This window comes from Ischnura elegans, chromosome 10 (assembly GCF_921293095.1).
Source record: "Ischnura elegans chromosome 10, ioIscEleg1.1, whole genome shotgun sequence".
NCBI lineage: Eukaryota > Metazoa > Arthropoda > Insecta > Odonata > Coenagrionidae > Ischnura > Ischnura elegans.
The window spans coordinates 55,708,072-55,724,654 of record NC_060255.1 but is presented as its reverse complement, the minus strand read 5'-3'; the positions used below and the strand labels follow the sequence as shown (position 1 = coordinate 55,724,654).

The 16,583-nt window shown below is 38.1% G+C and overlaps 1 protein-coding gene across 1 annotated transcript in view; it reads left to right on the top strand.

Moving 5' to 3' along the window:
• Positions 1 to 16,583, top strand: part of LOC124166919 — a 149,849-nt gene that overhangs the window by 25,296 nt on the left and 107,970 nt on the right. The window contains exon 2 of the mRNA XM_046544634.1: positions 11,399 to 11,534. Coding sequence (XP_046400590.1) covers positions 11,399 to 11,534 — 136 coding nt within the window. The remainder of the gene's footprint in view (positions 1 to 11,398; positions 11,535 to 16,583) is intronic.

The following is a 16,583-nucleotide window of genomic DNA, read 5'->3' as shown; positions in this document are numbered from 1 at the left end:
CCCCTCTGTTTTCATCAGTTCTAACGTTAAACCTCTCTTGTGGTTGATACTCTAAAATTCCGAAGCTTCCGATATAATCTTTCGCCCTCCCTCCACAAAAACGCTTAAAAAATGCTGCCACGTAACTAGCGTCTCGGAGAATGCTAATTGGATTACTAGTATCGACTATGGCTCAGTGCGGCTGGATAGCATTTTTAAAAGTGATACGATTTATATGAAACTTCGCGCACGTGTTTTACTTTACAGGAATCCCAGGACGAAAGCGAAAACAATTTCCGCCATAATTCGTTCCGGAGAAAATTTTATTTTAGCACGATTTCAACAAATGAAGATCGCGAATTAAAGTATTCAATGATAATCAAATATTCTTTTACATAAGTTACAACATTAGTAATATTATTTAAACAATTTTATTTCCCAAGGAAAATCAATTAAATGCAATAATAAAAAATCTACAAAATAAGTTAAAACATCATTTGCACTGACATCAAGGACCAGGAAAGTGGAAAATCATGTTTCACAGAGGAAAAAATAATGTATGTGACTCCTTTGCGGCATTCATTGCTGCGATACATGTCCTGATCTTTGATTATCTATTTTTATGTGTATCAAAGATCTATTACTTTATTGGCGTAGTAATTAAATGGTATTAAAGAAATCAATGTCCGAGGAAAAATAAACAAATTGAAATGGAAAAATCTAATGCCACGGTACAGATGTGACGAGTCTAAAATGCTGATTACAAAAACAGCTTTATTTTTAATTTTGGTTATTTCGATTGGAAATTTATTTTCTATTGAACAGAATACGCACGAGGTAAGACAAACATTAGGGTATTTTTTATGTAATATAATAAAATATATTGTTAAGTACGTACTTATCTGTTTCAATTCCGCATTGTAATACGGAAGTAGGGATTTATATGTTGGTCTCGACGCAAGGTTATTGCGCAGCTAAAAAGGGTACCCTGGCATATATTTTCTCTGAGAGGTCACGATTATTATCCTTAATGACCCCATAATATGGTAACTAAAGCTCTACCTTCATTTGAAATGTTACAAGGGAGAGTACATCAGATACGGGTTGTTGTAGCAAACGTTACATTCACTACCCGACAGCTATGATTTGCACACATCGATAAGATTACTGAAAATGTGTACACGTGAAGCAAAGTATTCTCACAATGATAAACAATTGCCAAATATCACCGAAAAGAGTTATAGATTGATGGAAAATAAAATTTTAAATTGTAATAAAAAACCTCACCGCCAATATTCAAACAGCGCTATCAATTTAATCAACTTATCAGCTGGTGACGATCATAGTTGCCATGACCAGTAACAATTAATGCTGATGAAAACAGGGGCTGGGATCCTTAATCATAGCCTTTCTTCTTGAGCTACAACGTGATGGCATGATTTTAACTTAATTCTAACATCGACCTCATCCCACGCCAATTCATTCGTTTTTTCATCCGTGATTTCTGTGGACCTACTAGTTGGACCACAAAGCCACTAGGAAACAGATTATTGGAACTTTGGATCGCCGGTAAATATTTCAATAGACGTGATCTCCACCCTTCCTTACCTACCCTTCCCTCATGTCGGAAATGACCTCAGCTTCAGATACTGTAATGTTCCCACAAAGTAAGAGGCATAAAGACGGTTGGCAACACTGTAATAGATAGAAAATTTAGTGTTTCGAAAACTTTACCAAGGGTTTCAGACGATATTAGAGGGGTCTTGAGAATCGACACCATAAAATATATAATTAATACCATAACTGTTTTTCATACCCATTCTTGGACTCATTAATTAATTTATTTATTTCACACCAAAAACAGCACTAAGGCCTTTACATTGGGCTTATAAACAAAATAAATTATATAAATATAATAATGAACATGTAAAAAATTAATATCATAAGTAACAATCATTTTCAGCTTATACAACAGATACAAAAGGTCAGTGTCAGAAAGATAGACTTTTCACTTGGTTATTAAAATTAGAGCGGGAGGCGAAGATGTCAAGAGAGGAAGAAGTATTGGAGAATAAATTGAAAATAGAAGGTAGGCGGGAAAAGAGGGATCGTTGAGATATTGCCAGACGGAAGTTGGGCTGGTGTAGAAGTTCAGTATTGCGGGTTTTGCGAGCAGGAATGCGAAGTGAAAAGAAGGATAGGAGATCACTGGATCTGAAGGACCCATTTAAGATGCGGTAAAGAAATTTGATGTCTAATGTCAATCTGCGGTGGTTGGGGTGTAATAATCCAAGTGAAAGAAGTATTTCGGCACGTGAAGAGAATCTGAGGTGAGGTATGCGGTGTCGAACTATTGCTAAGAAGAAATTGAGTGGACGGTTGATTAATTTTAGTGTGGTGGGAGAAGCAGTTGACCAAATGGGGGAGCAATATTCGAGGATGGGTTGCACACATCCAATGAATACTGATTTTAAGGCACTCGGTTCGGATATCTCGCTCATGCGATATAGGGTCCCAACCACTGCCATAGCCTTGTTAACAACGGTTTTTATATGTTCGTAAAAGGTTAACTTTTGGTCAGAAGTGACGCCTAAATCGGAGTGGGATAAGACAGAGGGAATGGGTTGATTATTTAGTGTATAAGTGGAGGTGATAGTGCTCTTCTTCAGCGAGAAAGACATCGCAGTAGATTTTCCAGGATTCACACACAACTGCTATTTATTGCACCATTTCTCTAGCGATTGAAGAGCAGTTTGTAAAACCAGGGAATCAGCCGCGGTGTTAACCCTTTTAAATATTTTACAATCGTCGGCATAGAGGAGAACACCACAACTAGAGGGAAGAATGTCATCAACAATGTCGTCAACGTAAAGAGCAAACAGAAGTGGGCCTAATACACTGCCTTGAGGCACGCCAGAAGAAACGGGTAAGTAATTCGACGAAAAACCTTCTATTAGAACTCTTTGGCTGCGGGAACTCAGGAAATTAGAGATTAAACATAAGAGAGTGCCATGGATATTAAAACGCGACTGGAGTTTGTGGATGAGGAGGGTATGATTAACAGAATCAAAAGCTTTAGAAAAGTCAATGTAACAGACATCCAGCTGGGACCTGTTTTCGAAAGCAGAAATTATATGATGGTGCAGTATAGAGAGATTGGTCAGGCAGGACCCCCCAGGAAGAAAGCCATGCTGCGAAGGCGATATGTAAGGGAGAGTGAAATGAAGTATGCGGTTATGGATAATGCGTTCAAAGATAATAGATAAAATTGGTAATATTGAAATGGGTCGATAGTTCTCAACTATGTCCCTAGGGCCAGATTTCAAAATGGGGGTTACATTTCATTATTTCCATTGAGTAGGAAAAATTCCAGATGAAAAGAACCTGTTGAAGATTTTTTATATTGGAATGCAAAGACTGGTAGATGTACGATTGAGAAATAATGAACTAATGTCATCGGAACCCGTTGATTTCGCCGTGGGCAACGAGGACAAATAAGATAACACTTCTGGAGGAGTGGTGGAGACAGATTCGAGGGAATGAGTGGAAATAGGCTGTACAGGAGGGAGATAGGTGTTCGGAAGAGAATGGGCGAAATTGGAATGAAAGTAATTGTTGAATGCTGAAGGCCTGGAGTCCCCTGTATACGATACACCACCAGCAGATAGTGTGCTAGGGATGCGAGCTGTTCTTCTTTTCGCGTTAACGAGGGACCAAAACCTTTTAGCATTAACATTAAAGCCGTGTCCCAACTCGTTAGCCATTAGGCATCATGTATTTAGCCAGCCAGATTCTGGGCAGCCAACCACAAGGGAGCATGAATTGGGACATCCTTACGCAGTTGCTGCCATCTACTGGGCGCTAGGCAAATGCAAAACAAGAGATAATCGGAATGATTTGAACAAATGATGAACAAAACCCACCCTAAATTGTTAAAATATGATGAATATGATGTTTCAAGTGATTTTGAGTATTAGATGTCGGAGAAGAGTAATTAATCATAATTTTAGTATCTTAGACAAACTTTTTTAAATAGTAAAGTAGGGGTATACTTTCAAATTCGTATTTTTAGTTCCGTATGGTTTTGTTAAAGAGGTTTTAGCTAAGTTTGTGGCGAAATGTTAGCGTATATTCCTTTTAATTGGTTTGTAATATTTCAATCGTCTCTCAACCAAGTACTTTTTCGAATTCCTTATATTTTAGCAATTTAATTTTTAGTTTTGTATTGTTAAGAACAGGTCTATTTCGTCTATTCAAACGGTTACCGTCTGACTGGGGAATTATTTTCAAAATTTAATTAAAGTATGGTTTACGTACATAAATCAGGTTTCGGTATCATATCTTATAATCACTATTGATTTTAAATGTTGTTACTTATTCCGATTCCAATTTCGGGACTTTGTCCAATAACATATAATAATAATTGTTTATTCTTACGGGTGTTAACCTAATGTACAAAAAGTGTTAAATAAGAATTTAGACATAGTGTTATATAATTAAGCATTATTTAACACGTTAAAAAAGTAAACGGTAGCAAAAGATAACATGTGATCGGTATAAAAAGTTATAAAATAACATATACATGCATAAGAAGCATACAAACATTAATTAGCATTAAAATTAACGCCGCCTTCTCATTAACTAATTTCTCCGTAATTCTTACACTTCCATTAACGCAATTTCATTATTATAAACAAAATAAAAATTAATAATTATTCGAACAAGTCTCAAAATATCAACTCTACTTGCAAACAAGTACAATCCCTTTTTGACAACCATGATGCCCTTTCTCCTGAAGACGCTTTGCACGCTTTGAATCATGGGAAAAGTCGGGCGAAGGATGCACTCCTCGATGCCTAAATCTGGCTGCCGCGTTAGCTGCCTAAATTCCCTCCCTTATGCTGGCTAACGAGTTGGGACATCCTTCCAAGATGGCGTCATGGCTAAATCCTGGAATTGGCATAGCCAAATGGCCAATTGGGACACGGCTTAATATCGTCCAAAATCCCTTTCACGTAGTTAGCGTAGTCACGGCGAAGAAGGTAGCGGGTGTGGCGACGGAGGTTTGCAAAGGTCTCACGGGTCTGAGGACTGGGGTGACGCTTACATAGTTTCCAAGCGGCTCGTTTATTTTTTAGCGCTAAAGAGGTTTCTTGGGTTAACCAGATGGGCCGCTTCGATTCTTCGACACTCGTCGCAAGGGGACGTAATCCGCGATAACAGCATGAAGAAGGTCATAAAATAGTTGAAGGGCCTCGTCAGGGGACCCGCACTCCAGGAGGTCCCAAGGAAGAAGAGAGAGTACGCGGTTAATGGCTGGCCAGTCCGCTTTGTTCCAACACCGGAAAACCCTGGCAGGCGTTGAGGCCGAGGAATCTCGACGGCTGGGGGGTAGTGGAAGGGCCAAGGAGCACTCGAGAGAGTCATGGTCTGTGGTGAAAATATTTCTCCCAAGAGCAACGGAGTTCACTTTGGAGGAGGACAGAATATAATCCAGCGTTGCCGAATTTCTTGTGGGGAAAGGATTACACTGATTGAGGCCAAGACCATTCACGAAATGTTCAAGGAAAAAATCGTCCATCGGATTGAGTGGGGAACCAAGTGACGAGGAGGTCCAGTCGATTGATAGATTAAAATCCCCAAACAGTAGCACATCACCTAATGCACGGGCACGTAGCACAGATTCAAAACAAGCCTCGAGCGATGACAGTTCTGCTTTAGGTGGGCGATAGAAACAACCAACGAATAGTTTCGCGCTGTAGTCACTGGTGTGGCTGGAAGGGACATGGATTTGAGTCCATAGAATTTCACAGTTGGTCTCAAGATCGGACCTTCGGGTTGCAGGATACTCTAAATCGATGGCAAATAAAACACCGCCCCCACGGGAGCCCCGATCACGCCGAAAAATTTGGTGCGTGGAAAAAAAAGCTAATTCACTATCAAAAACGTTCGCGTTAAGCCATGTCTCAGTTAACGCAATGATCTTGAATGAGGAAAGTTCGGAGATGTGACACGTCAAATCCGAAAGCTTATTTTGTAGGCTTCTAACATTTTGATAGTATGCGCTGCACAGAGGGCCGGGGTTAATGTTCACGTCACTGGCAAGAAGAATGAGGAGGGCGACGCGCTTCCAAGCTGGGGCGAAGCGGCCTCTGTTGCCGCGAGGGGTCCCGGTGGTGACGGGCGCACGGCAATGGTGGGTCGGAAGACCGGCGACGGCGAAGCCTTTCCAGAACAAAGCCACTTTTCTGCATCTAATCCCGTTGTATCCTGAATCGTTGATCGCACCGATAACTGGGGAACTTACACACTGTTGAGGAACCCACTTTGACGTCCATGACGACGAAATTACCAAAGTTACGGCAAAAACTAGAACACACCGAAAAACACACATTCTCACACCGGCGGCCATCTTGAAATGCAAAAAAGACTCTTATTAATGACTCTTAAAGCGATACAGCCGCTCATATTGCACGTTTACAAACTTAAAAAGCTCATTCAACCATGTATTTTCTATTTACTGGCGTAGCAAATACCTATGCTTTACTTCGGGGTAGATGCTTTTAGTAATAATATTGAGTAGCTGTTGTAACTCTTTTCACTACATTTCTTTTGACCTTTTTTTTAGCTAAAACGAAAAAGCAAATACTGTTTGAAAAGCAATTTCATTCTCGCAGTTACCTCGAGGTCATACGGTACGTTTTCAAGTCAATAATAAAAGAGCGTAGTACTTGAAATACTAAAAAGGATGGAATACTAAATTAGTTTTCATTCCTCTGAATCGATTATTTGGGCGAAAAGCACTTTTGGAATATCAATAATCTATTGGGTGAAATAGAATTCTAGGAAAATAATTTTATTATTGACTTATGACAACTCCAAGGAGGAATTTGAATTGGATGACCACCTGGAAATCATTAAATTACAAACTGTCATGTTGACCTGTTGCTTCGTTAAAGACCTTTGGCAAGAAATATTTAAAATTTTATGAACTTCAACATCTGTCCTCGAAGAGGAATCTCGTTTCGCAAACACGAGCGATGTAATATACCTGGATATTTACTGAGTATATCAGGATGTATATTAGGGTACTCCTTAAGGGTAAATAATTAACGAAAAATCGGCCCAAAATGTATTATTTTCCTTGTCCTCTCCGCCCTTACCATTAAACATCAAATCATCACAACCCCTTCATTACTTTAAAGAAAGATTAAACTGCTATTTGAGAGCCTGCAATTAAGTTTTTGTTCAACAGTTTTCTTTTTTGGTGTGGCTACAACTTTCTATTCTTATAAGTGTTTACTACGTATTCTTTAAACCATTAAACACATATATTTTGTATTACTGATATTTAATATTTTCTTTTGTTGCTCTCAAAGCATTTTATCCTTGTGAGTTCTCGCAATGACTTCTACAAAAACCTAAAAAATATATATTTTTTTTGCATCGCTGATATTGAATATTCTGCTAAATTGATATTCGTATCTGAGGAGAACTCGATATGTTTACTGATGTCGAAATCGTTTTACTGATCGGAAAGTTGCTGTCCGAATGGAGTCCTTTCAGGCGAGGCGTCGAAAAACTTCCATTCCGAACGAGGTGGCCCGGAGAATGCTTGAAAATAATCCGTCTCGGGCTTAGAACACTCGGAAGGGAAACAGAACAGGGAATTGCGACTTGCGATAAAAAAAGAAAATAATTAAAATAACTGTAAAAAATATATACATTCACAGAGAAAATTTAATAAAATAAACAATGAGGATTATTTAATTTGTTCATAGTTTATCATAAAAAATTGTTCTGATTCATGTTCAAATTGTTAATTTTAAGCTTCTGCTCACATATACAAAACACTACACACACAGCTCAGACAAATGTATCCAATACTAACTGTATTGTTAACTGGCTGGTTTGGGTAATCAGGATTTACCTGGACAACATTGTGCGCGCCTGCGGCTAGACAAATTATTAGAATCGCTGTGAAAACTTAGGTGACCTCTACACTCACCAATACAAATCTTGGTTCTCAAGTTTCCGCTGAGTGAAAGATAATTTTCCATTTTTTTGTTACACCGCGTCCAGTATTGCCGTTGACTTGTTTTGCTAGTAAGCCTCCTAACGTCTTCAGGTAGAAAGGGTTCCTTTGCACTTTCTTCGGTTTCATATTGTTCTGCCTTGCCGCCTTCCTCGTCTAGCTGCTCTCTGATTGGTTATCTCTGTGAGTGCTCTTTTCCATGATTGGTGGAGTGGATACCCTGCCTCTCGGTTCACGCTATTTTGTGTATTGGCGATCTCGATAGCTTCCTCAATCAGCCTTGGGTGGAAGCGTCACTCTCTATGTATAATTTTCGCCCACTCGAAGATAATGCAAAGGTCAGGTCCATTTCAAGCATGCTCCGCAATCGCGCATATCATATATTGAATTGTTTTTATCAAAGACTCTTTTGTGCTCTATCAGGCGCGTTTTAAGGCCTTGCACGTCTCTCCAGTGCACTTAGGTCTACATGTACGAATTGAAGGGCTATATAAGACCAAAAAAGCACAGAAACCAGAAAATTTAACGAAAAAGATTAAAATTTGAATTATTAAACCTTTATAGCCCATTCGGACTATTCCCGATGACATTTTATCCCGGGACATATCTACCGTTATTTTCGGTCTAAATTCCATGTTTTCTGGTCAATTAGTCATGCTTCTATATAATACTTTCATCGGTAAAAAAGCACGGAACTAGTAGCAAAAACGACGCACAGTGGGCCAAAATCCAAAAAAGCTGGCCAAAAGTCGAAAAATGAAGTTATCGCAAATCTACCAAAAACAGTTGCTATTCATTATTAAGCATCTACTCTTTAAGATAGGGTACCATACAGATCATGGAATACGTTAATGTAATTTTTACAGCTGGTCAAAGTAGATCATGTCAGAGTGATTTTAGCGACCAAATTTTTTCCGTTGAAAAAAGCTAAATTTGTGGCTTCATTACAGAGTCGTTGTTAAGAATATTGGTTTCAAAGTATTTTTATCCGTAAAATTGATCTTCATGAAATGAATAGAGATAGTGTTTGTTTCATTTTACTTGTAAATTAATATTTTAATAATTTTCTTAAAACTGTGTTGTTTTTTCATTGAATTTTATTTTAACGGTAATTATCGTTTATATCTATATGTGGCTACACGAAGTTATTTGCACTGTAAGATATACAAAAGCATATAGAACAATGTTCAGAATGCAGTTTTTGCGATAACTTGCGATTCTAATTTAAACAACCACATTTATGTTAATCCACCCCGGCCACTCGGACTCGGCGGGATCCCGCCGAGGCGGGACTAAGCGAAGAAAGGGTATGATATCCGTGCATAAAGACGACGGAATGCCTGTTCAATGACATTTGTCACTTGAATACATATTTTATGAATAAATTTCATCTTGATTTTTGCACATTATACTATAAATGGATAAATCAACGTATGTACATCTTGTCGCAAATAACAATTTCTGGCTATATTGGTGACTGACAATTCTACGATTAAGAGGTCATTGGCAGGTTTCTCAGCAGAGTTATGCGCTAAAATATCTTTGAAAGGATTTTCCCAGAATTGTGGATTTTCCTCAAGCATCATGGGCAGGCTGTGGTCGAGGGGTTTAGGGAAGGTCATGCACGTGCAGCGGCAGGCGCCCGCGCCGGCTGGTTGAGGATTCGCGACCCTCCGTACTTACTGGCCCGGCAATGCTGGTTTTACAGCCTTACTAGTAATGACTCTTTTCTACTGCCCCCAATTCATCGGTAGCTATCCCAATTTATGGTTTTTACACTTTTTTGTCTCTTTTTGCCGACCCTTACCATTACTTGTGCCGACAAATGGAATTATTTGTTAGTATCCCGAGGGGTTTTCCGGTGATTTTTTCGTACCACATGCATCACTTGTCCTAGAGAGACTGTCGAGTGAACATCCATTGTGAGTGACTTTGATGTGTAATAACACTAGATTGATGTGTTCAACGTTAGAAGCGCTTCAAATGAGGATATAGTTACCTACTTGTACCTGGGAACCAAAGCCTCCTTGCAACCACCTCCGTTTCGTTGTGACTTCATTAAGTGTACTCCGCATCCATCAAAAAAGATTTTACTTTCCATTGTGGCGAGAAGCAGTTTGACGTGCTAATAGTAAGCAAAATTTTAATTTTTAAATGGATTCCTAGTTTGAGTCCGCAATTTGTCTTTTGCTTCCTATGTAAAAATGATGGCAGTTCGCCTGTCGATGAAATTGATTAGGTACCTGATATTTATTTCGGAGGTTGCCGCTCACCTTTGATCGCTTGATATCTTCGTTTTCATTTCATAATAGTAAATTGACGGAAGATTTAGATCCAGAAGGGACAAAGCTGATGGAGTACGGGAATGATAAATGTGAAGATGAGAGTGATGACGAGTCATCAGAGGATGAGTGAACACTTTTATTTGATGCATTAATTGATTTAAAATATTGATTCAAGTTTTTGACAGTGAAATTATTAGCTAATATTTCTTCAATATTAAAATTGTAAATTATCATGGTCTCTGCCACTGGTTTACGTTTATGTTGCATTGCACTTAACTACTTATTATTTGCGGTGCCTTTATGGTATGTACCCTTTTTTGACGGTTTTACCCTAGGGTCTTCGCGCGGAGGCCGCGTGCGGACGGTAATAAGCCTAATGGTTCGCGCGCTCCCCTTGCCCTTTTCTAGTGTGGTCTTGGCAAATAGAGAGGGGATTATTCAAAAAGTTTTAATTCATGGAGCGGAAATTTTGAAACATGACATTCTTCCTATTGGACAGCTTTCCGAAGAGGCATTGGAAGTCCGACACAAGGAAATTAGAAGATTAGAACATATCGGGAAAAACATACCAGAAAAGTTTGTTTGTAGACTCAAAATTTACCTTATGCACCACTATTTGATAGCTTTAGCGTTGTTAACAGTAGAAAAAATTCTATTTTTCCCTTGATATTTCATAGCAGAAGGTAGACATGCCCCTTTAGAGTTTGCTTCCCGCATCACATTTGCCTATTTTAATTTTTATCGCCCATCTAAACACTGTTGTGGCCTCCAAAATCCTAAGTAAGTTCAATTGCATCTTTAAAATACACAATTTGTAAAAATTTTCGTTAATTTACTAATACTTTAGACTCTAGCGACTTTTGACCAGTTTTTTTCGATTTTAGCCCACTGTGCGACGTGGCACCATGTAAGCCAAGCGAGAAAAAATTCAAACGTCGATGTACCTATTGCATCCAATACCCTTGGAACAAGGAGGATATTTTTAATATCTATATCGTTAACAGGTTGCCATATTGAGCGGAAAATCATGTTTACCTCTCAGAGAACTGAGAAAACGTGCTAAACTCATGGAAAAAATAACTTTTCTTCCCTCTTGCAGTTCTCAAATGGCGCGTCAGTGTCGGAAATACGTCGCTTTGAGATCGCCTTCGACCGCCCGGAAGCGCTATACTTCTCGGGCGACTGTGTCAGCGGCGAAGTGCAGATCAGCTTGGAGGATACGATCCACGTGAAAGGTAAGTGTTTGGATTGCCCCATTGCAAATGATTAAGAATGTAGGGCAGCCGCTGAGCCAGGGGTACTGCAATAGAGGTTTCTAAAGGCGGCCTCCTGATGTGCTTTCACTTGTGATGGCCACCTCGAAAAAAACAAAGGATTTTAAACAATTAAAAACTAAAAACAAAAAAAAATAATCTTTTTCACTCAGCTCGAGAAGTAGATGAAAAAAATTCAACAACTTAATAGATGGCGCTTTTCATAGCGTATCGAATTAATTCAGTACCCTAAATATTATAATCACATTTTTCAATGCCTTTCACATGTAATAGCTTCTTCCTTCAGTTTTTTTCTTCAGTTTAGCTGTAACGAGTCCCCAAGATATACGTGTTCGAGTACAATGACAATTACCATTGACATGCGATTTAACAGACGCTGTAAATGTAATTGAAAAACCTTTCGCAATAATATCTCATTTTATTAGTCAATATTTCATGTAATAAATAATCCTTGGAAATGATAATTAATATTTTGGAATATATCGCGGGATTAATAAAACTAGATGTTCAGAATACATACCAACAAGGAATGTACTCTGAGCATTTAATATGTAAAACAATTTTCAGATCATTAGTCATGTCCGTGGACAAGTAAAAATTGGTAAAAGTAAAATCTTGTACTAATTACAATTTAGATGTGTTTTACAGCTTAAAGATGCAAGTTCAATGTCGCAAGGAAAGTGTCCTAACTTATTGTCAGGCCCAACTATTACATCATTTAGAGGAAATCGTCATATCCGTGGACATCATGTCCGTGGACGTCATGAACGTGAACTCTGCAGTCCACGGACATGGCAGATGGTGATGGACGTGATGATTCACTATGACTAATTACAGAATGTTCAATGACAAATAAAACAAACTTTTCCTCGTGAGTAAACACAATATTCCTCTTCTACTGCGTCCGTGGACATATATATCATGTCCGTAGACAGCACAAAAGTAAAAATTTAAATGAAGAGTGTAAATATAACTAATTGCCACTTACGTCATTAGATTGTATGATTGACAAACTTTAATTACACAATTTTGTTCTTATGTAAACAAATATTATTTTTTTAATTTTTGCCTGTAGAAAATGTGCTTTTTTTAGGTTAACCCTAATATCTGTGGGCTAGTGGCGACTGTTTAGTTTGTTTAAGAAGGCGCTTCTCTCCCACTCAACTGGTCGTATTTTGTCTCTATTGTCTGACTTCGTACTTGTTTCAAATATAAGCTATTATTTTGAAGTTTTCACGATGTTTACAATAAACTACTGTAAATTACCACCTGATTCAATTGTTAAACTTTTAAATCGGAGAAAAAGATGAAAAAACAATTTCGTGCTTGAGATAATAGGAAATGGTGAAGAAGATTTTCCCTTAAAATTTCAAAATGATAGCGCCATTTTAAACTAGAGACATGTGAGGAAATCAGACCGTTCCTATAAAATTTTAGGTAACAACTTACACTATACCCCGATCCTCTTTACTGGTATTTATGCCACATCTCTCCCTCGGTCAATGAGTTGGACATTCTCATAATCCCTTTGTGGAGAAAAACCCATTCACGCGGATTTCGAGCCGCGACCTCTAGATTACAAGACGGCAACTTAACCCCGACGCCACAGCAGCCGGCGAGCCGGTGTAATTCACAAATATTCACCTATTAGTGTCATCTCCTCATCAAAATCGCAACTAAATTTTTATATATTATAACAAATTATGTACCATATTTTTAAACTTTGTAATGCTCTAGAAAAGAAATAAGTTGATTTTTAAAATCCATAAAAAGAATTGAGGATTGCATGTGTATTCCCCCGCCTATTAGCTTTGGTTATCTACCTTGACTCACACCCTAAGCAGTAGGGGAGATTTTTGGCGCAGCGAGGGGAGATTTTTTTCCCCAGACCTCAGAGAAGTTTTTAAGCTGAATCCATTTTACTTAATTGGATTAATATAATTAATAGAATAGATCAAGGATGAATAAAATATACCTCAGAAAGCCGTAAAACTCACCATTTTAAACCATTTATCTGCAAAATTCCGCAATTTATAAATCTCGCACCAACCGCTTATCCTGGTGGGTATACCATACCCCCACACACCCTGGTGTTTGTTGCCCCAAACCCCTCTCCCCCCCCCCCCACCAGCCTTAATTCCGAGCTGCGCCCGTGGCAGGGGCAGTTAGCGTCACTATATGCATTTAATTACATAATTACACCTTAAAACGCTTTTTATGAATTGTGATTGTTTCCTGTACGTTTTGAATAATCCGACGTTTTCGATTATCCGTCTATGCCACGGCTGCATATGTGTCGGATTACCGAGATAGCACTGTATATTGAACGTACGTACCTTATATAACGAATTCTATCGGACAGCCGGATATAACGAATTCAATCGGACTTCCCTACTTCGAAGGCGATCATAGGCCGATCGATTAGAGCCGGAAGGTCGACCGTTTCTCAACTGTTGCGTTCAGCAGCGTTATCTGTGGCGCGCCATCTCTCAGAAGGAACCACAAATCTTCGGGACCCGCTGTTTAAAAACCGGCACCGCCGTGTCGTGTCGCTAAGGCCTTGGGCGAGTTTGTTTGCAGTTCTGTCGTAAGTCTCTTGAGTGTGCTCGGTGCGTGCAACGGAAACATCAAAGTAAAGGGGAAAGTTATTTTCTCCCCCACCCCAAAAGGTTACGCCATTATCGAATTCAGTAAGAAAATAATACAAAATATTATGGCCACTGTGACTATTAATTGCAGTCGTGAAGGCATAATCCACTTGATACTAAGTATCTTCAATATGTCTGCAAAATATCTCCGATTTCCCATGCTTATATATCTAGAAATGCCTTTTCGTAACTCGACATTTCCTACGTATTTTCTAGACGTCTAGATGCTCGCTCAAACATTTTCTCCAAGCTATGACGTGACGACGCGACATCGCTTAACATCTTATTCAACATCGTAGTAATATAGCTGTTATGTCGCAATAACATAATAACATCGCAAGAAATATAGCAGTTTAATTTATGCATGAATCATTAAGAAATTTGTTAATGAAGTACATATTATCCGTAAATAACACGTTTAAATCTTAAATTGATATTCCCTTAGCTTATCTGCCAGCTTTTACCAGGCTACCTAAAGTAAAGGCTTACTAAAAATATTTGTGAATGAACAAACACGTAAGTTCCTTGATTGTAGTCATCCTGGAATAAATCCTGTAAATAAGCGTATTATATATAGCATAGGCCGAAGCAAAAATTTTGAGTGCCTCGACCGTTTCCGCGATCTAGCCGCAATTTAATAAGATCACGAACAATAACAATTTGCGCCTCAAGGGGAAGGGTATATCAAAAATTTCCTCTGACCACGCCAATGGTAAAGGACAAGGCTGTGTATTTTACCATGTTTCGGATTTTGATGTATATCCACGGAATAACCACCAAAGCCTCATTATGTCATTATTTATCCAGCCACATAAACCTCCGCTGTAATGTTATGCGTGCGAGGGAAACAATCAGGATCAATCGTAAACTTATTTTTCCCAACAAGTATTATGTGATTACATCAGTTGGTAAAATAAAATTACGCACAATGGCCAAGGCAATTGAGATTTTTATTTACCTCTGTCGTGAAGGATCTGGTTGCCGAAAAAAGACTCTGGAGGGTTTTCCGAAAGAGTTCTTTTATCATGATCGCTGCTATTCAATAAAGTGTTAGAGTACTTTTAGTTTCCATTTCTGCCTTAAAACAGGATGTATGTGTGATTTACAACAAACTTTTATATTATTTATAATAGGAAGACTTAAGATAGTACATACATTAAAGCGCCAATTTTGAGGAAAAACATAATTCCGAATGTTTGCCATTTTTCAAAGTATTTTCATGCAGTTTATGATAATTTAAGGAAATATATAGTAATAGAATCACATATTGTTTTTTTCCTCCGATTGAAATAGAATTCAGCATGTACTTTAATTATTAGTATGAATCTACAGTAATGAATGTAAGACGGATCGGAGTTTTTTCTCCGCCGTGCTCACGGCGATAGAGAAAAATTTGTGACACGAAACGAGCTAATTGGAAGACACGATGTTGTTGTGGTTTGTTATTTAGATTACTATAAAGCAGCTTGACTGACTGTGCAAACTGTGCGAGCAATGTTAACATCGTAGTTGAGGGGAAACCTATTTTTCGCTAACGAAGGTAACATGAAAATTCCATTCGGTGAAATAAAGTAATACTTAAAGGATACAATGACTGTCAGAGTGCCGTAAGTTGCTCATGATCTCTCGTTTAATAGTTATATTCGCGAATAAGCTCGCCGATACGCATGAAAATTGTCTCGTATTAAATCCAGCAGGACTGGGAAATCAAACTTTAGGCCTTTTACGAAATAAGTATTTAGCCACTGTTGAAAACAAACTGATAAAGCGGTTCGTATATATCCTTACGGCATTTAAAGTAATTATTTTCAGTCACTCTCTATCACAGTCTCAGCAACCGCCTTCAATACGTTTTTAATATATTCTGATGAGGCGTTAGAAATACTCATACCATAAAGCTTCACAAGAAAGGACCGTAAAAGCATATTTGACCTTTCCAAGATTTTAAACTTCAACAAAAAAATTTCAGATGTGCAAAAAGGTATCATAATGCACCCTTAAAAAATTAAGATTGGGAAAATATCTTGTATTAAGCAACGTGTCCTTATTTAAAAATTAACTCACTCATTAATGCATAGCCAAATCTACTGAAGATATAACCATAAAATTTAGGGATGTATGCCTTTTTGCATGAGTAGGCTTAATTACAAAGGATTTTTCTGAATTTTTTTGATATTTTTTATAATATCCTAAAAAATAATGTATGTGCGAGCATATTACAGGTATGCAATTTAAGTAAAACATTATGTGGAGAGTTATTTCTGTATTTAACTCAAACCCCGTTGGACTGTTAACTTCTTTAATAAATGTAAAGCTATATTTCCACCTTCACTAAACGCTAAACTTCACGGGTACCATGATT